Source organism: Colossoma macropomum, unplaced genomic scaffold (assembly GCF_904425465.1).
Source record: "Colossoma macropomum unplaced genomic scaffold, Colossoma_macropomum, whole genome shotgun sequence".
NCBI classification, from domain to species: Eukaryota; Metazoa; Chordata; class Actinopteri; order Characiformes; family Serrasalmidae; genus Colossoma; species Colossoma macropomum.
In genome coordinates, this window is record NW_023494787.1 from 12,004,427 (window position 1) to 12,027,576 (window position 23,150).

The 23,150-nt window shown below is 36.8% G+C and overlaps 1 protein-coding gene across 1 annotated transcript; it reads right to left on the reverse strand.

Annotated features, from left to right (window-relative positions):
• Nucleotides 1–580: 580 nt before the first annotated feature.
• LOC118805389 (NACHT, LRR and PYD domains-containing protein 12-like) lies at nucleotides 581–21,860 on the reverse strand. The gene is made up of 14 exons (XM_036566146.1): nucleotides 21,709–21,860; nucleotides 21,252–21,342; nucleotides 19,650–19,766; nucleotides 19,020–19,136; nucleotides 15,504–15,620; nucleotides 14,283–14,399; nucleotides 12,871–12,981; nucleotides 8,290–10,077; nucleotides 4,849–5,022; nucleotides 3,291–3,464; nucleotides 2,866–3,039; nucleotides 1,812–1,985; nucleotides 958–1,131; nucleotides 581–833 (listed from the first exon to the last, which is right to left on the reverse strand). Exons 2-14 carry the CDS (start codon nucleotides 21,305–21,307, stop codon nucleotides 809–811), a joined length of 3,318 nt encoding a protein of 1,105 aa, XP_036422039.1. The 5' UTR covers nucleotides 21,308–21,342; nucleotides 21,709–21,860; the 3' UTR covers nucleotides 581–808.
• Nucleotides 21,861–23,150: the final 1,290 nt, after the last annotated feature.

Genomic DNA, 23,150 nt, shown 5'->3' on the forward strand with positions numbered 1-23,150 from the left:
TGGGCTAGCACATAAAATGTATGTAAAATATGTAGTATTACATATAAAGCTATGTAATATATAATGTTAGTTGTGTAATATTGTCAGACTTTTTTTAATCAATTAACTCAATTGTTTCAACCATTTGTTCAAGTTAGATATAGTAATGTAAATCAGTGCATGTGCTTTGTGTTTAAAAGCTCTTTGTGAGTTATTATGATACAAAATTATTATGAAAGTGATTTAATATTTTAGGAGTCATTCAGGAAGAAGTCCAGGTAGTTCCAAGGGATCAGAAACTTTTTCATGCAACTGTACATACAGTGAACACAGTAAATGTTCTGAAATGCTTTGGGTCTTGCTGTTGGTGATAATAAATTTATTAACAAAAAAAAAATACTCTCACATTTCATTTCCATGAGTCCAGATGTCCAGCATATTGCACACTGAATATTATGTTTCCCAGTAAAAAAGATAACAATAATAACATCAATAATAATTCTTGTTTTATATTATTTAGTAAGCAGCAGAGAACATGATTCATAACAAAATATTTTAATTTCCCTCTGGTTTACTACAGAAGGAACAGAAAGTGCTGTAACTAATAAACATAGTATAGTCTTAAACTCAGTATAGGCTTTACTGTAATAGCCATGTGTATTTAGTCAATTTTTATCACAAAATTCACAAAACAAGACTATAAGATTCTCCATGGTCCACACATTTTAATTTTATTTACACAGACTTCACATTTCCTTTTCTACCAGAACACCTCACACACATTCACAAGCTACTTTCTTGTTTTTGTGATTTGTTCTTGTCAACAATGTTAATCCACAGGATTAAATATCAATCTGAAAGAAAATGGAAACAATCAAAAAGTAACTTTCAATGCAGAAGAATCTTTCTGTAGTTCTTGTGTAGAAATGAACTTTGTTTTGTATTTTTAATCATTTATCAGAAATCACTATTACTCACCTTAGGTCTTGTAGCCTGTAATGGTTATCATGCTTAATAGCAAGCAACAGCCGACATCCTGTCTTTATTCTGACATTCCCAGACAGATCCAGCTCTTTAAGGTGTGAGGGGTTTGACTTCAGAGCTGAAGCCAGAGCAGCACAGCCCTCGTCTGTGATGTTACAAAACTGTAGCCTGCACAGAGAACAGTGACACACTCTTCAGAAGACATAGCTCAAGCCAGCAGCAATGTTCACAAAAAAGTAACTACAGTATTAAGCACAGAGCACTAATGTATGCACTGTTAATTTGTATAGCATTAACACATTGTCAAATAACTACTTTCTCTTCAACTGCATGACATGACAATTAACTGCATGATGACATCCACTTTTGTTATCTTTATTACCCCAGTGAAAACTTGTAATATATAAAAACATATGAAATACATAATTATTTGTTGGAATTATAATGCTTTATTATCATGAATGGAAAAAGGGAATGTGGAAAATATGTAGAGATTGTTTTTGAAAATATTTTTATTATTTCTATACTCATAGCATCAGAGTCCCTGGGAAGTAAAATTAATATCAACAGAACATGTGGGTTAAACAACAATATTCTAATATGGAATCTTGTATTACATTTGGGCAGTTCTTGGCCTTGTGTTTCACCTGATGTTCAACTGCAGCTTTCATGTATTTCACAAATCTGTATGAAACTGTGTTTGTAACTGCTCGTCTAACATTTCAGGTTCAGTGTTCATTAAATGAAAAATACAATAATTATATTGCAAGTCCTTACTTCAGTCCCACTACTATAGAATATGCTGTATTGATGACCTGCTTGTATGACTCACAGAGACATGATCTTACCACAGTATCTCCAGTTTACAGAGAGGATTCTGTAGTACATCAGAGAGCAGCTTCACACCTGAATCTCCAAGTTTATTCCCAGATAGATGCAGTTCTCTCAGGTGTGAGGGGTTTGTTTTTAGAGCTGAGGCCAGAGCAGCACAGCCTTCATCTGTGATATTACAATAGCGCAGCCTACAAAGTGGACATTAAAAAATACTACATTCTCTCAGTTCAAGGCTTAGAAGACAGAGAAGTACTGACATTTTGAAATATATATATATATATATATATATATATATATATATATATATATATATATATATATATATTTGTTTTTGCAAAAATGCAAGACTAATGTTACTAAAAAATAAACACAATTGATTTGATGCAGTTCAGTGTGTGTATTTGTGCATGTGGGTACAAACGAATCCAAAATTTAAATAAAAAATTATCTACTTATTATCCACAGAGTTTTGATTGATCTGAAGTTTGTTAGTGATTTTAGACAGACCAGTAAAAAGACAATTACAATAATGAATTTGGGATAATATGAAGGCACAAACCAATGCTTTGGCATCACTAGTGGTAAGTGGCCAAAGGTGGGCAATGTTATGGAAATAAAAAAGAAACTTTAAAATTTGGGACATAGACTTAATATGGACTTGGGATATGGACTTAACAAAAGGTCAGTGAGGAATCAAATATTACTCTAAGATCAAGCAATTATGGAGGATTTCATTGCATACACCATTATTTTCTCTGAACATTGTTACATTACTGATGGAAAGACAAATTATCCAAAGTACAGGCAAATCCCTGAGAATCTCAGTTTGGGGCAAAGGTTCACTTTACAACATGACAGTGACCTAAAATGCACAGCCAAGATAATCAAGGGGTAGCTTCAAGACAGGTCTGTGAATATCCCTGCCAGAGTCAAGACCTGCACCTGATTAAACATATCAAGAGATACTTGAAATTAGTGGTCTAATCCAACCTGACAGAGCTCAAGAGAAAAAGGAATAGGAGAAGATCCCCAAAGCCAAGTTTGTAGCATCATTTGTTCTTATCTTACCACAGTATCTCCAGATTACATTGAGGATTCTCTAGTTCTACAGAAAGCAGCTTCACTCCTGAATCTCCTAGTTTATTCCCATATAGATTCAGCTCTTTTAGATGTGAGGGGTTTGAAGCCAGAACTGAAGCCAGAGCTGCACAGCCTTTATCTGTAATATTACAACACTCCAACCTGTAGATAGAACAATGACACACTTTTTTCTCTCATTTCAGGACATACAGCTCAGTTTAGCAGTGATGTCATCAAAGTATCACTACAGAAGTCAATTTTCCAGTTTTCACTTCCATTTTTGCTTTATGTGTACAAAACAGACAAATATCATCCATGGGATATTGGTGTTGAACAAACAGCTTCAGCTTCCCTCCTGAACATTTCATTAGAGAACGTCAGGTAATGTGTGCGTCTCAGAGAGATGATCTTACTTTAGTGTTTTCACTTTACAATGAGGATCCTCCAGTCCAGCAGAGAGCAGCTTTATTCCTGAGTTTCCTATTTTATTCCTAGACAGATCCAGTACTTTCAAATGTGAGGGGTTTGATTTCAGAGCTGAAGCCAGAGCAGGACAGCCTACAACTGTGATATTACAATCCAACAACCTGCAGAGATAACAATTACACACTCTACATTGTCTCAGTTTAGGACATACAGCTCAGTTTAGCACAAATGTAATTGTCACAGTCTCCTAGGTTGATATTCTACCCAATTTTTGGAGGACATTTTGTTTTAAATCCATAATTAATTGTATTTTCGCTCACATCTCTATGTCCAAGCTCAGAGAAGTTGGTACATTTGGTAGTGACCTTGTCTGTCATATCTAGGTCTAGTATTATTTTCATTATGAGATTTCATTTTCTATTTTATCAACAAAGAACTTACCTTACGGGAAAAAAACTATTTGGTTGAAAGTATATTGTATTAAATACAATGCCTTCCTCAAATATTGGCACCCAGGGTAAACATGAGTGAAAAAGGCTCTAAAGAAATTGTTTTTGCTCTTTCATTCAAAATTTTAACATAAATTGGGGGTTTGGGTCAGGGGGCTGGGGTGGCCATGGCAAAACCTTAAGTCTGTGGTCAGTGAATCATATTTATGTCGATTTTAAGATATGCTTTGGATCGTTGTGCTGCGGAAAGATTTAAACTATGGTCCAGTTTAAACTTCCTGGCTGAGGCAGTCAGGTTTAAATTTTATTTTTGCTGGTACTTGATGGAGTCTGTGATACCATGTATCCAAATAAATTGTCCAAGGCCTTTGAAAGAAAAACAGCTTCACAACATTTCAACTTCTGTATATTCCCCACTGAAACAGGAAGTCGTGGCTGACCATTTATGTGCTCCTAATCACTCAGGTGAACTTGAAACATAAAATACAAATGGGAATGTTTCAGTTAGATTTCACTCTTAAGAATTTGTAGGAGTGCCAATAATTTTGGCGTACATAGATTTGAGAAAAATATTCATTTCTTGACAAGGTTTAGTTTTTTTCTTTCCTTCATTATACCTTAAATAAAGATTTTGTGCTAATATTTTGAATGAAAGATAAAAAAGAATAAGCAATTACAATATTTTTTACAGCTCGATTTGATTACCAGGGGTGCCCATATTTGTGGAGGGCACTGTAAATACAAGGCTTTAGTGCATGTAAATGTTTCCATTGCTGATGTTGGTGGAAAAAGCTTTTACTAATGACACTAAAAAAATGCCACTACACTGTCATAATGCTGCATTATAATTTTTAATTGTTCTAGTGGGAGAGAGATTGATAATGCAGAATGTTTGTTTAAAATAACAAGTAATTTTAAGTGTTTGAGGTTTCAGAAGAAGTTCTGCATATTGAATAAACATTAGCTTTTTCTTGGTGTAACATAACTTTAAGATTATATTTAGCAGAAAATCAGATGATGGAATGAGGATTTGGGTGATATTAGCAGTGTGTCTGCCATTCAATGTTGAAATGAACCCTAAGCCACTGGATCTTACCAAAGTGTCTCCAGTTTACAGTGAAGATTCTCCAGTCCAGCAGAAAGTAGCTTCACTCCTGAATCTCCCAGTTCATTTCTAGACAGATGCAGCTCTCTCACACTGGAGCATTCCGAGCTTATCACTGAGGCCAGAGCTGCCCAGCTTTTCCTTTTCAGATTACTATTTGTAAGACTGAAACAAAATAACACAATGAATGCTAACAAACTTGACCGACGTGATCTCCTCTTATAGACTTATTCAAGCTGCTAACTAGTACACTGTATGTTCAGAAGTTTGTCAGCATCCCCTCCAATTTTTCTTCTAAAATCATGCGAATTAACAGCCTTTACCTTTCTGTAGGATTTGTGAAGAGTTGATTGCATTCAGCCACAAGACCATTAATAAAGATACGTACTGACATTTTATGATTAGTTCTCGATCACAAACGTCCCCCTGCCCCAACACTCATCACTCCAAAGAATACAATTACACTGAGGGGTAAACAGCTCCCCAAGATTGGACTGTGGTTCCCAAACATTTTACAGTCCTGTACCCCTTCAGACATTAAACGTTCTGCCGCGTACCCCCTCTTGCTCCTTATATAAACACACTCACATATTCTCCATATTGACTTCATGTTTTGAACAAAAATTAAGGTTTTAATATGAAAACCTTAATATCTGCTCATATTGCTCGTGTTATTATTTTGCTAGGAGGATGGGTTCCTCTTTTGAGTCTTGGTTTCTTCCTCTTGATCTTATGGGTTTTTTTTCCTTGCTACTGTTACCACTGGCTTGTTCATTGGGGCTTGGACTTGAATTTATCTGTAAAGCTGCTTTGCTATAACGCCTGTTGTAAAAAATGCTATATAGTATAGTTTCACTTAAAAAGTGAATGTAGTGTACATTTAAAACTCATTTAAGGTACACAATTGAGTCTTAAGACCATTACTGTACCTTTGAGAGTTTATTACTTACTTATACAGTACATTTTTCTGATATTGCAGAAGACGTTTTTGTTTTTTTTTACCTTAAAATGGATAATACTCAGAGGTGTATGAATTACATTTACTCTTGTTACTGTAATTGAGTACAGTTTTCCCTGTAATGGTACTTTTTGGAGTAGAATTAAATAATAGTACTTTTACTCTTACTTGAGTTCATTTTTAATAAAATATTCTTCTTTGGTACTTTAATTTTCATAACATTACAGAGTAAAAATAAATTACAAAACAGCAGCTTTGGCAGGAAAAACACTACAGAGATCTCCAGATTAGTGGAAAGGGAAAGAGGAGAGCTTAACCAGAGCACACACGAGGAACAGACTGCGTCCTGAATGGTCTTCTGTATTTATTTTCACATGAACTAAAGAAAAAGGCGCCATTATCAGCGGCCAAAAATGAAACCCGCTGAGATACGCTTTCACAACTCGACTCCAGCCTGAGGGAGCATTAGCCGAGCTAGCTGATCCAAGCTAAACAGGTATCGTGTTTACAGTTTTCTTCTTTCTTTTATAATGATTCTGTTTATTAAACTTGAAATCCGTTGCATATATTTTATTACAAGAGCCTGTCAGCTGCTTTATTTAACAGGTGTCACCCACAGCCTACAGTTTACCCATTTATACAGCCTAGTTTAGCTTCTGTTTTAGAGATATACAGTCGTGAACGGCTGTAAGACAAGAAATCCAGTCTAATACAGGCGCTTCATAAACTCTGGACAGTGATTCTGTCGCGCTGTCGTTGACTGGCCTGATCTGATTACTGCCCACCCGCCTTCTCTCTCTCTCTCTCTCTCTCTCTCTCTCTCTCTCTCTCTCCCTCTCTCTCTTCCTCTTTCTCTCTGTCTGTCTCTTCCTCTCTCTCTTCCTCTCTCTCTCTCTCTCTATGTTTGTCTTTAACTGTGAGATGCTGTGTAGCTGTTTAACTGTCTAATGCACTAATAATGTTTGATTCTGTATGAAGTGATCAGCATGATTACTGGTGAAATATATTACAGTAAAAATCAAAGCTGGGTAAATTGCTGATGTTGCTGCTGATTTTAATGGTAGAAATGTTCTGAACAGATATCAGTGAAAATATACAGTTTGAAGGCTTTGATTGTGTTTACTGTCTGTAGAGGTTCACACCTATTAACGTAAGCTAGAGTCCAGGGAGCTGATGGGCAGCAGGACTCTAAAATTACATCATTAATTAAGCAATCTACTCATAATTTTGACTCAAACATCCTCCACACAGTCTTTCAGGGATTCTAAAATACTTTACTGGAAATAGATAAACTAGGATGCCTTATATTATCATCTAACCTTGAAATGCATGCAGTTTAATGTAAACCTTGTTCCTTACACAGCTCACAGAAAGGTGTGTAAATGTGCACTAGCAGAGAAGAATGTGATCAGTCTCAGCTCTCAGAACCTTTTTCCCATATAATATCATATTTTGCTTTAGTGTTTTTCTGCACAGATTATTTCCAATGATGTTGCTGAGTCAGCTCAGAAATATGTTCAGATTGTGACAGCAGAAATACGAAAAAGTAAGTAAATAAGTAACTGAAGTAGTTTTTCAAAAAACTACTTATTTACTCTTACTTGAGTAATTATATTTACTAATGCTTTTACTTGTACTTGAGTAAATTATCACTACAGTAACATTGTACTTGTACTTAATTAGGGATTTTCAGTACTCTTTACACCCCTGATAATACTTAATAATAAATAAGCAATAATAGGTTTACACTTCTGTATTACTGTACTATATGAGTGGGTCAGTCTTGTGTTTCTGTCAGAGCTCAGGGAGAACAGGGAGGAAGATGACTGAACATTTTTTGATTTGTTATCATGAATGCTGCAACATCAATATTAGGTCACACGTGTGCATGTGAAAGTGTGTGGGTGTAAAATGAACAAAAAGTAACTAAAGGTTCACTAATCTGAACCACAGATCGCATGTATCAAATCATAATTTAACAGCGCAACAGATCTAAACCGCTTCTGCAAAAGTGAATGTAACTCAAGTACACAATTAAAAAGCATCGTACAGACCTTAATAACAGTTAATAAAAGATACTTCATTTACTCAGTTTGGGAACTATGGTATGCATACCCTGTTCTAGAGCCTCCCATTCTATTGTCAATGCCTTTTTATGGATATAATAAACTGTGCATGTGTGTTTCAAGGTCTGTGTCAGCAATGGATGCACCTTAGAGAAGCTGAGAAGCTAACTAGAAAGAGGGTCTGGACACATTTGAACATAGAGTGTATAAAGCAACAAAAATTAATAAAATAGGCAAAATACGAAAGTCCTTAATTATGCAAATGGATTCTGTGTATTTACATTAATGTGGTATTAAAATTAATTAGAAACTGAATCCTGAAACTTTCTTGAATACAATAATTGACTCCAATTTCCTGTGTGATTCTGATGTTGTGTCAGTGTAACAGTTGTGTTCAGCAGTACTTACTGCACTGTTCTGGATGCTGCAACCACAGGTAGTAGCTTCAAAAAAACGTCTTCCGAACCACTGTACGATTTGGTGTATTTATGCAGATCAAATACGTCAATCTTCTGTGATGATGTCAGTAACACAAAGACCACAGCCGACCACTGCGAAGAAGAGAGGTTGCCTGTTTGCAAATCTCCAGACTTCAGGTACTGCTGAACTTCCTCAACTAGACCATGGTCATTCAATTCATTCAAACAGTGGAACAGATTGATGGATTTCTCTGCAGATGAATTCTCTTTGATCTTCTTTTTTATGTACTGAACTGTTTCCTCTTTGCTGTAGGAGCTACTTCCTCTCTGTGTCACTAAGTCATGTAAGAGAGTCTCATTAGACTCCAGTGAGAAACCCAGTAGAAAGCGAAGGAAAAGATCCAGATGTCCATTCTTACTTTGTAAGGCCTGATCCACAGCACTCCTGTGAACATCTGAGATTTTTGTTTTCAGGCTGTTACGTTTAGAGAACAGACTCTGTTTAAGCACATTTCTCTTCTGGTTCATGAAGGTCAGGTGCACATATAGAGCTGCAAGATGTTCCTGAACACTCAGATGAACAAAGCAGTACACTTTACTCTGGAGCAGCCCAGATTCCTCTCTGAAGATCTGTGTACACACACCTGAGTACACTGATGCTTCTTCAACATCGATGCTACACTCTCTCAGATCTTCCTCATAGAAGATCAGGTGTCCTTTCCTCAGCTGCTGAAAAGCCAGTTGTCCCATTTTGAGAAGCATGTCTTCATCTGTCTTCTGGTTCTTTGTGTATTTTTCTCTTATGATTTTTGTCTGAATGATGAGGAAGTGTGTGTACATCTGAGTCAGAGTTTTGGGGATCTCTCCACTCTCTGCTTCACCCAGCATCCTCTCTAGAACAGTCGCTGAAATCCAGCAGAACACAGGAATGTGGCACATGATGCAGAGGCTTTTTGATTTCTTTAGATGTTTGATGACTTTACTGGCCAGACTCTGATCACTGATCCTCTTCCTGAAGTACTCCTCCTTCTGTGGGTCAGTAAACCCTCGTACTTCTGTCACTCGATCCACACACTCAGAGGGGATTTGCTCAGCTGCTGCAGGTCGGGAGGTTATCCAGATGAGAGCAGAGGGAAGCAGATTCCCCTTGATCAGGTTTATCAGCAGCATGTCCACTGACGATGGCTGAGTAACATCACAGATATTCACTCTGCTCTGAAAATCAAGAGGTAAACGACACTCATCCAAACCATCAAAAATGAACACTGGTTTGTGCAAGCTGGATATTTCCATTTCTTTTGTCTCCTTAAAACATTTATGAAGAAGGTCCAGTAAACTGAGTTTTTGGTCCTTCATCAGGTTCAGTTCTCTGAAAGGAAGTGGAAATATGAACTGGACATCCTGATTTGCTTTATCTTCAGCCCAGTCCACAATGAACTTCTGCACAGAGACTGTTTTTCCAATGCCAGCGACTCCCTTTGTCAGCATAGTTCTGATGGGTTTGTCTTGTTCAGATAAAGGCTTAAAGATGTCATTGCATTTGATTGCTGTGTCCTCTGTTGTAGTTCTCCTGGATGCTGCCTCGATCTGTCTGACCTCATGTTCATTATTGACCTCTCCACAGTCTCCCTCTGTGATGTAGAGCTCAGTGTAGATCTCACTGAGAAGTGTTGGGTTTACCTTGGTTGTTGTTATCTCCCTTAAACACTGAAACTTATTTTTCAGAGTTAATTTGAAGTCCTCTTGGGTTTCTTTTTCAGCATATGCAGGAACAGACCTGTCAAATGGCAATACAACATGAGTAACATGTTTATTTAAACAGTAAACCGTATGTATAATTTTACACCATCCTTAATAAATCCTACTTTATTCTTTTGCTTTGAGTACATTTTTTAAAATTTGTTAATATTTTTACTAAATGTGTGACTTCCTACCAGTTGCACCATTCACATGGGTTATAGTAGTTAATATGCCCCTAGGCAGCAACTATAAGTGGGCATTGGGCCATTGGCCGTCCTCAAAATTAAACAATCTTAATGCAAAGCTTGAGAAAAGTCATGGTAATGAAACTGCACAGAACATTGATTCGTTCAGCTGCTATAGTGAAACTGATTTTTATCATATTTTTACTTGATGATGATGCTATAATTTACATAAATGTTCACCTTCTCCATTTTCCCAGTATGCAATCTGCTCATAATATTAAGAGAAATCAGTAATGCATAGTGATTGCATTATCTACTTTATCTATTGATTTTTCTGTTAGTTTATAAGCACTTCATTAGTAAATTACAGTACCTAATCAAAGTTGACTGTAATGTACTTTGAATTACTCTGTTAATGGCAGAAGTTATAATTCACATTTGAGCACAATAATTAGGTTTCTTTGCTAATCTTTAAAGCCAGTGAAAGTCCATTTTATAGCCAAAAGGATGAATAAATAGGGAGACAGAAAGTAAAGCTAAAATGGTGCTGTTTGTAGAGTAAAGGTGAACATTGTGTAGACCGGAGAAATCAGGCCAAAGCTGAACCTAAACTAATGTGCGCTGAGTTCAAGGGGCAGTTTCTCTTCATATGGGGTGGGGGTGATGGGGGGGGCTTAGGACATAAGGTCAAATTTTCCTTACCAATGTTTAATTCAAGTCGACACCCATGTACACACCTACACTAAACTATGTAAAACTATGTAAAACTATGCTACTCCCACTAACCGCAAGGATGAGAGAGCCCTTATATGTTGTTTTGTTTGGTCCCAGTTCTTCTACACATCTGGCTCCTCCACCAAAAGCCTTTTAGACTAGCAGAACAAACTGAGACAAGGTCATGCTTTCAAATGTGAAGGAACATTGTAGTGTTAACCAAGGAGATCCCCCTGAAACATCAATACTAGAGTCTTCAGATGGGACAAGTGACTTAGGTTTGGATTTTATTGAACATAAGATCTCTCATTTAGAAGATGATTATTTTATATGATTTGTGCAGTTGAAATGTTCTTTGTTCAACTGAAATGGCTAAAACCGCATGATTACAAAGTACAAAGGTTATGACAACTGGAACGCCCACTGACTTTCCCACTGATCGTGAACATGTAGAAGTAGTGCACAGCTTTTGCTTATGTGGATCAATTATTAACAACAAAGGATCTGTCAGTCAGAAAATGCAACACTTGACAGAGCAAGAGTGAAGGAACTTAAAATCTTCAAATGTAATTACATGTCTCTACAAACAAAGACCAGGACTTCAGGCTGTGGTTCTGCATAGATGTGAAAACTGGGCAATAAAAAAGGCAGAAAAAATATTAATGCCTTTGAACTTTGGTGCTGGTGAAGATTTTTGAGGGCTTCTTGGACCAGTCAAACCTTACCTTTCACTCAAATCAAATGAATTTGATTAATGAATAAGAATATAATATAAGAATATTTGGTTGTCTGAATAATACAGAGTCAGCACTGGCTAAAGCGTTCAGTGATTTACTGGTTTCCTCTGATAGTGAAGTACTGCTGAATTTGCACAGCTTTCAATAAAATCAACCATGATATTTTGATAAATACACCCAACCTTGGTTTAGATCATTTTTAACAGACCACTACCAATTTGTTGGTGCAACCAGGGGGTTTTCAAACATAGAATATAATTTGGTATTTATTAAGACTGTTTTCCATTTCTTTACAGCCTCAAGGACATGTAATTTGCAAACAATGACATCATATGGCACCTAAAGCCTTTAATGACCTAACTCCATATATCTTGTCCATCATTTGAAGCGATGTCTGCTCCAGAACACTTTGGTCAGCTGAGACAGGCTTATATATATATATATATATATAGAGAGAGAGAGAGAGAGAGAGAGAGAGAGAAAGCGATAGGGGCTTTAAAACCCAGATTAAGAATTTGTGTCCCCTATAGACGATCTACGGAAACGTATATTTTTAGCAAACTTTCTGGGTTAGGTTTAGGAGTAGGTGTAGGTTTTGCCTTGAGGTTAGGGTTAGGGTTAGGTTTAGGGTTAGGGACAAATTTAACAGAATCTTTTACACGCAACTTAAAGTTCAGTTGCATTTAATAGATATTTAGTTGAATTTTAGTTAAAAGTAAACTGAGCAGCTACAAAACATTTACAGTGGACCGTCCAAATTAAGTGTTACATCCAAATAAAGAACTTGTTTATCTAACATATGCCTAAAGCTTTGGCTTTCGTTTTCTATTGCACTCCGCTATGACCAAAAGTATGTGGACATCAAACATTTGAGAAAAACATTTTACATTTCTTTTCCATCTGGGGCTTGTTATTTTAGAAATTAAAACTTCTTAAGAAGCTTCAGTGTAGAAATTGTATTGTAGTTTGACGCTGGTCTGCATCAGTAATTGCTTGTTGTTGCTTATCGTCAGATGAATCCTTGTAGCATGGCTAAAGAAGCTTTATGTGACTGCTCTAAAAATGTAACAGTTAGAGATGATGAGTCTGATCTGAATTAAATTTCACGGTTTGAGGATAACATTAGACTAGCCTGCTCTGTAACAAGATATAGTTGGGGACTGGTGACTCTAATAGACTATAAGAAGAAGTTACCCATGTCCAGATGAGGGGTCTCTATCTTTAAACTCAGGATGAATACATGCATCACTCTTCACAGACACAAGGCTGGGTGTTGGAGAGTCTGATCTGTCCTGCTGTATTTGACTGGAAAACAACAGAAATACTACATCAGCTATTTACAGTTTGCTATGTTTTATATCAGTCTCAAGTGTTCAAATACAACTCTCTTCAATTTTATCTGATCTCACAAATTTTAAAACAGTGATTTCTGTGAATTTTTATACGCACCATGTGCTCTAACCTTAACCACAAAGAAACCTTATAAGCCTCAATTATAAACCTTACTTATTTGACTCTTTAGAAGAGTTTCGAAAGCACCTGAGGAAAAAAAAAATATTTGCAAATGCAGACCATGCTTTGAGTAGAGGGAAATGATAAGAAGAGAGAAGGGGAACTCTGAGGAACTTTAGCTGGAGTTCTGTGTGGCCTCTGCAGGTTGCTACAACGCCGACCCCCACTGGAGATGTGCGGGAGTGGAGAAAGAGGAGGAGAAGGGGAGGTGGTGGGCTGCGAAATTTCATCATGAGAAGGAAGAGTGAAGAAAGAGTATTTATAGGGTGTAAGATGTGAGAAGAAGATGTTTCAGGTGTGATCTTTCTTCAAACTTCAGTTCCATAACTCCATTTAGAGACGGCTGAAATAAAAAAGGATCTATAATGCTTTTGCTGGTCGAATCTGGGGTTACAGAGCTCTGAACCGCTCATGTCAGAATTGTTTACAGCAATGTTTAAAGGAATCAGGGTTTAATGCCTCCAAAAGCATTAAACAAGTAAAATATGTTGCCATTTGTACTTATTTAATGCCAGTAAAGCATTAAATAAGTATAAATATGTTGCCAAACGATTAAGACATTTTTTTATGTTAGACAAACAAAACATTTTTCAGATCATTTTTATATTTGTTTCATTATTATCAACACTGTATATAAACTCTCAGAAGACACAAGTTTAGTGGTCATTTTGCATAAAAAATAAAATGGATATATTTGCTATGTGGGCATCACAACCCGAATTACTATCACCATCATTTGTATGCCAATTCTATCAGTTCTGTTTTATATCAGAGAATTAAAAATCTATACCTGTCACATAATTCATTAAAGCATTTGTATCATCTTGCAAATGTGTGTAGCATAACATCATACTTTAAATAATGTTAATGTTATATGCAATGATGTGATAACATCAGTGATCTATATAGTTTAGTATGTATCTCAGAATAGAATCTGACTTAAAACAAAGCTAAACAACAAAAAAAATGATTTACAATAAATTTCTTGATTAGAGGTCAGCAGTAGGCTGCTATACAGTATAAATCCCTGCACAGAATACATGATAGAGCTGAGAGCTGGTGAGTCTGATGACTGAGCTGTGAAGAGCCATTACCTGTATCTAGATGAGGGGTCTCCATCTTTAAACTCTGGTGGAGGATGAATAGACCTGTCACTCTTCAAGGACACACAGCTGGGTTCTGGAGAGTCTGATCTCTCTTGCTGGATTAAACTGGAATACAATACAAATATTAGATCAAACATTTATATTTTGTGACATGCATTGAAACATACATTTACATCTCAAACTTATTACAAACAGTTAACTACTACAACAACCTTCATAGACACAAAGTTTGAATCGCGACTGATCTTTTCTGCCGGAAATTACTAAAAATGGCTTATACCAAACTGACCACTAAACTTACCTTGGGCCTGAAAAGACTTACATTGTTTTTTGTTTGTTTGTTTGTTTGTTTTTTTACATTAGTTCATATTATTTTCTACATATTTGTAATTTTCAGACCATGTTCTTGAGTTTAGGAATCATTTAAAGAATAAAGTAGCCCATTTGATCTTCAGTAAGTGAAAAGATTGTATTTGCAGCATTTAGTAAACTTGGATGGATTTTGGTAATAACAGATAATAAAACTGCTTTATCTCTTGAGCTATTTATATACAAAAGAATGAATTAAATGTTTTAGTTTGTAACATGTACTTTCACATGCAAAAGTTTGGGTACCCTGGTCAAATTATTTTTATTGATTTTTTAAGTAAAAATAAGTCAACATATCCTCTACAGTGAACATACTTTTGCACATTTTATTGCACAATTACTGTTTATTTGCTGATTTTAACCTACTGGAAAATAATTTAAAGTCTGCAAATAAATAAAAATTGTGCACTAAAGTTTGTTCCCTGTAGAGAATAAGTTAACTTATTTTCACATAGAAAATCAACAATGCATGTCATCTGAACAGGGAATGTTCAAAGTTTTGCATAAGACTGTGAGGGAAAACTAACTGATTTACTGTATTTGTTGGTCAGATCATATCTAGGATACATAGTGGACTTTATAGAGTTCAAAAACGTTCACAGTGTTGCTTATAATATAAAATACTTAGAATGTTTTTTTCTTAAGCATCCTTTTTTATGCAGCTTCATTCAACACAATTCTTTTGGATCTAATACTTGATCACATAAATATAATGTTTTGAAATAGTTTTAATAATTGGAAGACAGCATAGAATGTCTATGCAATTTAAGTTCTTGCACGGAATACATGACAGAGCAGAGTACTGGTGAGTCTGATAGCTGCACTGTGAAGCACCATTACCTGTGTTCAGACGAGGGGTCTCTGTCTTTGAACTCTGGTGGAGGATGAATAGACCGGTCACTCTTCATGGACACACAGCTGGGTCCTGGACAGTCTGATCTCTCCTGCTGGATTTGACTGAAATATAGCAAGAAGATTACATCAGCCATTTATGTTTTGTTATTTATGCAAAATAATTAAATAAGCACTCACATTGTTATCTCATTTCTTTAACAATTACAAAAAACTGGACACATTGTAAGAGTGCTGAGTGTTTTCTGCTGGAAAGAACTACAATATAATGCAACTATTTTTATCTCTAGGTGTCAAACGAGTCATGATCAGCAGAGCATGCTTGCACCTACACTGTTAGAAATAAAGGCTCTGTGCAGGTACATTTTTCATTCATCAAGGTACAAACAATGTAAATGTTCCCTCAAAGGTACAACAGTGGTTTTAAGGTCCAATTGTGCACCGTAAATAGGTTTTTCCCAGGTGAAACGTACATATTTGTACCTTATCATAACCTAATGTTTTAAAACAGAGCAATGAAATAAAAAGCCTGGAGACAAGATGGGGTGTGTGGAGTCAATGCAACTTAGAAAATATAATTTCACTGGCACAATTATGTTCCCTGACTAAAGATACTGAGATGTACCCAGTGACAAGAGGGGTGACAGTTTCATATCTTTATTTCTGAGAGTACACAGAAGAGTTGTTTATGTAGAACTGTGTGGTTTTGCTATTCATTGCTAATGGTGTGTTGTAGAGATGTTACGCTCGATACAGTGTCGGAGCAACGGAGCAGTGTCAACACGTTGTGCTAAGAATTGAGTCGATACAATGATTCTGTGCCACGCTTCAGACGCTGGAGTCACGTGATAACGAACCAGGTGTGAAATGCTTCAAAACTCTGAGCCATTTTCCAATCCAATTGGTTCAACTGTGCTGATGCTTTGGAAAGCTTTGTAACGGCCATCACTACTGTGTTGTGCTTGGTACAGCTTGCATACTCACTATCAGGGTTTAGAGATTCAAGGTTTTCCCAACAAACTGGACTCATTTGAAAATGCTCTCTGAGAAAAAATACAAAGTTTCAGCTTCTGGTGAATGGTTTTAAGCAAACTTTGGGTGGGAGATTTTTGTTGAATCAAACCTTAAAAGCATAAGGAAAATAAGACAATAAGATGACATATCTGGAAAGGTGTTTGCCAATTGCTGGTTAACCCACCATACCCTCTCGGTAAGGTCATCAACTAGTAGAGCATAATCCAGATGTGGACTCAGCAAAGGATTTAAGCAGACTAAACAAAGCTTTGTAAAAAATCTGTAGCAAAGCCAGAGGACAGATCTAAAATGACCTGGCCTTAGTTGAGCTACTGCAGTTTTCTAAACACGAGCCAGCATGGCTTAAATAGCAGAGGCTCTTTTGTGTCTTTTTCCAATGAGATGCATTTATGCAAATTATTTAGCAGAAGCTGCCATTCTGGACACATTATGTCAGACACAAAGATTATTTAGCAACACTATGCCTGAAAAACACTTTTTCATATATTTTAAATTTAAAACTGATGATAAAAACAGGGCTTTTAAACACTGGTGGGCCAAGAATTATGCATTTATTCTTTTTGCATCAGTTCCAAACTAGTCTCATCTGTACAGAGACCACGGTGCAAGCTAAAAGTGATAAGGTGAAGTGCCACAAAGCATAATCATAAGGAAATTTTAGTATTGGAAAGTAATACTGATAGTGCCAGGTGCTCATCCCCCAGGCCCTGATGATGGCCATGACAGCCAGCAGGAAGGCTGGGCCGAACCCTGAGTGCAGACGACAGCCCATGAGGACTGCGGGGGGAGGGATGATAACCGCGAAGGCTGAGGGGACAGCAGCTCTGCCTTAGCTCTGCCTTGTGGGCACCACCTAAATTCCCGCACCGAGGCAACTCTAATGGACCTTATGTGTGATCCCAGCAGCTAAGCTGCGGAGCGGGGGGCGGGGCCAGTGGGCTGTCGTTACCGCTCAGCTCAGGTGTTGGCGCTGCCCTTAATAAAAGCCAGCTGATGCTGATTTGGCTTTGGGCAGCATGGGCGCCTTTAAAAGGAGAGAGAGAGAGAGAGAGAGAGAAGAAAGAAAGAAAGAAAGAAAGAAAGAAAGAAAGAAAAGATGGTGGAGCAGGGATGAGCAGCAGCAAAAAGGACTGGTGAGATGAAAGACTTGCATGTAAGAAAAAGAGACTGAAAGTGTTTGTGTCGGTACCACAGAGAGGTGGCCAGCTTTGAGCTTTTGGTTTCCTTTGTGATTTTGTTTATGTTTGCATGTAAAATAAATCTAAAATCTTCAGTCCACAAGTGTCCGTCTGTCTACAAAATCTAGGTCCCATGGTCATATTACCACATTAACATGAAGAATTGAGGAAACAGCTAAAGAACTGAGGCACTAGACACTAGGACAGGCTCAGCTGGTTGTGAAAGCCATTCAGAGCTCACCATGCCTCTCTTTATCAAAAGATGAATCAACAGATATCAGTGATGCTGCCCAGCTTCTGGGATATGCAAGATTTTTTAAGAAAGGAATTCTGAGAGGACCTGTTAGGTTTGACATGTACACAAAGGGGGGAATTATACTGTACATTATACTGATAGTTCACTGCTGTGAAACAATGTGAGAAGTCTGAGGAAATGTAGGGTTCATTTACATGTATGGCACTTTGGCAGACACACTTATCCAGAGCAATTTATAATTTAATTTTACACAGATAGGCGAAGGTAGTGTTAGGAGTCTTGCCCAAGGACTCGTATTGGTTTAGTGTAGGGTGCTTACACAGGCAGGGATTGAATCCCAGTCTACAGCATACAAGGCAGAGGTGTTACCCACTACACTACACCACTTGAATAGTTTTGGATTGTGAAATGTCATGGGGTAACTCAATTTACAAAATGCTTGCACAATCGGAAAAAGACGCTAAAACACATCAAGCTACAGGGAACAAATAACTTGCAGCTGAAGTTTTCAAAACTGATTAAATGTATGTAACATAAATGTATCAATATATTTCAAATATGTAACATATTTCAGTGCCTGCTTCAACCTCAAAAACAACTCATTCTTGCCATTCAGAATCTATTTCTAGGCCCATTTCCAACCATTAAACGTCAGTACCTGACATCACTAATGAATGCAATCAGATCCTCACAGTAATGGTCCAATATCTAGCACAAAGTCTTCCTAGAGGGTTAAAGTAGTGATTCTCAAACCAGTGCTTAGGGACCCCCAGATGATTCACATTTTTGCTTTATTCCTATGCATTGGAGCAAAAATGCGGATCATTGGGGGTCTCTGAGGACCAGTTTAAGAACCACTGGATTAGAGGATATTACTGCAGCTAAAGATGACAAACTCCATGTTAATACCCTTGATTTTAGGAGAAACAGACAAGGAAGTGCCTACAAAATTTTGAACATGTAGTCTATCCCACATGATACATGATAAAGCTGAGTAGTGGTAAATCTGACGGCTAAAGTGTGAGGAGCCATTACCTATGTCCAGATGAGGGGTCACTATCTTTGAACTCTGGTGGAGGATGGATAGACCTGTCGCTCTTCATGGATGCACAGCTGAATATTGGAGAGTCTGATCTCTCCTGCTGGATTGCACTGGAATACAACAGAAAAAAACAGCTAATACCTGCCAACAGCTATGCATGTTTAGTTACTATACATGTAATTATGTACTTTGTACATTGTATCGTTAATGGAATAATCATTAACCATTATGTTGTTTGGGATCCATAGCCATTAACAAACTACATTTTTTACCAGAAGGATTATTTAATGTGATTATTATTCACAATAATGACATTAGTATATTTTATCATATTGTATTTTGTTGTTGTTACACTGTTGCATATGGCCTCTCATGGCTTATTTTATTAATGAATCTTTCAAAGATTTGTCACTATCAGTAGATAATGTTAACAATTTAATTCATATTTTCTTTAATGTTTGTGCTATATTTTCAACAAATTGACATTTATTTCTCTCTCAGTAGTGTGATGACCCCTTGCACACCATCCTCAGTCAACATCATGTCCTCTAGCAAGGCAGCCAGTGGACTGCATCGAGAGGAGAGGCAGGTCAGTACCAAGCTAAACTGTGAGAAGCCGTTACCTGTGTCCAGATGAGGAGTCTCTATCTTTGAACTCTGGTGGAGGATGGATAGACCTGTCACTCTTCATGGACATACAACTGGGTATCGGAGAGTCTGATCTCTCCTGCTGAATTGGACTGGAATACAACAGAAAAAGCAGCTAATACCAGCAAACACCTATGCACATTTAGTTATTATTCCAAACAATTAAATTACAAATGATATGCAATGCTCTCACTTCATTCACAATTACAGACACATTCATGGGCACACAAATTCTATGGACATTAAATCCAATCTATGTGCTTAAAATCAGGTTTATACAAATCCTTGCTTTTGACCATGTTGCTCAGTTTAGGAATCATTTGAGGAACAATGTATCCCATGTTAGAAAATATTGTGTTTGTAGATATGAGTAAACTCATAAATATGCAGAATGTCCAAAAGGTATATAAGGTGTATAAAAGGTATAACAGCATATGTTCTTAATGTTCTGTGTATGCTGTAAAATGTGTATATATCTTTCAGCATTAATGCTGCTTTCACAGATGTGCAAGTTATTCACTAATACTCCTCCATACTGTTACAGATCCTGGCATTTGAACTTTAAACTGGTACCCATCTGGATGATTCTATACTTCTTTGGCCCTCAGAACACAACATCCATTTTTCCATGAACAACCTGAAAGGATGTCAGTCCGTTTCAGAAAAGCTCAAGCCCAGAGAAGTCGGCGGAGTTTCTGGATGTCGTTGATATATGTGCATACTATACTTGCATTTGTGGATGTGGCAAAAAACGATGTTTATTGAGAATGCTTTGTCTAAATATTTTCAAGCCCATGTGGTGATATTCACAGAAAAGTGCTGCTTGTTAATGCACTGCCATCTAAGAGATAACAGGTCATTGGAATTTAATTGTAGCTTTTGGCCTTCCCCTTTACACACAGAGATTTTTCTGGATTCCTTGAATCTTTTGATGATATTATGTACAGTAGAAGGTAAGACACCTTAAATCCTTGCAAACACTTATTGAGGAATGTTTTTAAACAGTTAGACTGTTTGCTAATGCATTTGTAGTGAGCCTCGACCCACCCTTGACTTGGCCTTTCTTGGATGCTCCTCTTAAGCCCAAGCATGATTACAATACCCTTCTTAAAATATTTTCTGAATATTTAGCAAAGCTGATAATCTAATTGCTCCTGTCCCAATTTCAGAATTAATGTATATTTACATTAATAAAAAAAACATGAAATGTCTTGTTTTTGTATGATTTTGTCTAAATATGGGTCAAACTGGATTTACTTATTACTGCTTTCTGTTTTTATTTGCATTTCACATACTGTCCCACCTTTTTTGGAATTGTGTTTGTAACCTGTCGTGCCATAATGTTTACTATCATGATGGCTAACTAGAGTATGCATAGCAAGTATGCATAACTAGAGTATGCATAGCATACAGCATTTGCATGTGACATAAGCAGTCGGGACATCGAACATTATGGCATCTGTCATGACAGAAATAAATGACAACAAAGGAATGTGGTTTCAAACCTTATTCCATTGACACTGGCAAAGACCTATTATAGCATTAGATATGTGTTGCTAAGAGACAAATGCTCTTACCATAAATGCTTTAAAGAGGTCAAACTGTCTTCCTCACTCTCCTCAGAGAGGTTCATCCTGCTTTTCTGGTTTACCAACACCTGTGACGTGCCTAAAACATCAACAGCTCTGCATAAAAGTCAAGCTGAATAGTATTCACAACAACAGCAATGATAAGTTCTAGCGAGAAGAAAAGAACACATAAATGTATCCACACATTTATGAATTAGCAGTAGGAGGAAATACTCTGTACAAAAGCAGTGAAACCCATAAAACGCTTAAATCTTCACAACAGGGGACTCCCATCAGGATAAACAAGGTACAAATACTTTGAACTGTTTTATGGTTTGAAATTTTACTGAAGAAGGAAAATCTAATGAGGGTCAGGTTAATATGGACTAAAGCAGCTGTTGATTTAGAGAGATCTCTTTCTTTCTACTTTATAAGATGTACTTAAATATTCATATAAAGCTCTTACCCCTACAAACGAGATGGAAGAAAAAGATTCACAAACTGAATGTAACATCCTTATGGGTGAAATAAATCTCTTGGTAATCAGTCACTTTGTCATCATGGATCCCAAAAAATAATATTGTTGATCTCGAGCCAGAAAGTGATGTCGAACGCTGGAGCAACACTTTCAGTTTCACCTGAGCTTTTCTTTGGCAAAGAAATACTTTAGCTCTCTCCTCCCCGGTGTCACATTTCATAGATTTACATCTAGATCTACGTTGCACACGCAACTGTAACACATCCCTCTCAAAGTCAAAGGTTACTGTCATTTTTCCTCACCGTGAGTGTTTAGTGAGGAATGTATAGTTCCTCCAGAGCACAGTTCTATCTTTAACACAGCAGCAGCAAGAAAACAGATAAAAAATACAATAAATACAGAAAATAAACTATACAAACATTATACAATAAACTACAGTACAGTGCAAAAGTCAGAGGCCACCCATTTATTGAAATTTCAGTGCAAACTGCCATAAGTACAAGTCATTTTTCAGGAGATATTTCTGATGAGATTAAATAAGATAATGCATAAACAAAGGAAAAAAGTCAAAAGAAAATATGTTTAAAAACAAATAAAATAATAAAAAAAAACAGTTTTCCAAACAGAGTTTCTAAAACTGGAGGTCAAAAAAGGTTAGGTAACACTTTACTGAAGGGTGCTATTCATAAGGCTACATGACACCTACATAAGCTTGTCATGACAACTGACATAACCCTACATAAATCTATATAAATGCTTATTAAAGTAAAGTGTTACCAAATACGATTTTACCCTTTAAATGGCTGGGGCCCACCTGTAGGCCCAAAGTTTTATTATACACTTTTATAACCTAAGAATAGCTCAACCAGTTTGCATTGAAGCTGAATAATAAGCCTGAGTATGTATTAATCCTGGGATTTTAAGGGGTTAAAAATGTAGAAATAATGGGACTCCTAACAACCATGCAGCCCCAAGCAGACCTTCACAACTGTCCCCATTAAATAAACAGTCCTTATAGCTTTTGTCTTTGAGAGACAGAAGAATATCAAGCTCCACTTTTGTTTCAAAATCCACAGGTGTTTCTGTCCATCCATCCACTGTGCAAAGACAACTCAATGCTATGAAAAGATGTGTAACTCTGAAGAAGCAGTTACTGAGAAAAGGACAAAACCAAGAAGCTGCTGATGTTCTCAGAACAATGGACTGACCACCCCAGAGTCCAGACCTCAAAATCAGTGAATGTGTTTGGGATTACTTGCAATGTGAGAAGCAGAAATGCAACCAACTTCTAGGACTGAACTCTGTAGGTGTGTAAAGGTTTTCCTGCAGATTTCTTTAAAAATCTTTAAGCAAGTCTTCCAAAAATATGGAAGTTATAATGAAGGCAAATAGTGCACACACCAAATACTGAAAAAGTTATTATGCTTAGT

What these genes read in the sequence shown, in the direction of transcription:
- LOC118805389 (XM_036566146.1), bottom strand. Translation starts at nt 21,307, where the DNA reads ATGAACCTCTCTGAGGAGAGTGAGGAAGACAGTTTGACCTCTTTAAAG. An exon ending in TGTAATCTGGAGATACTGTG is followed by an intron (nt 1,986 to 2,865) that starts GTAAGATAAGAA and finishes TCCACTTTGTAG; the next exon opens with GCTGCGCTATTGTAATATCA. An exon ending in TGTAAACTGGAGATACTGTG is followed by an intron (nt 1,132 to 1,811) that starts GTAAGATCATGT and finishes TTCTCTGTGCAG; the next exon opens with GCTACAGTTTTGTAACATCA.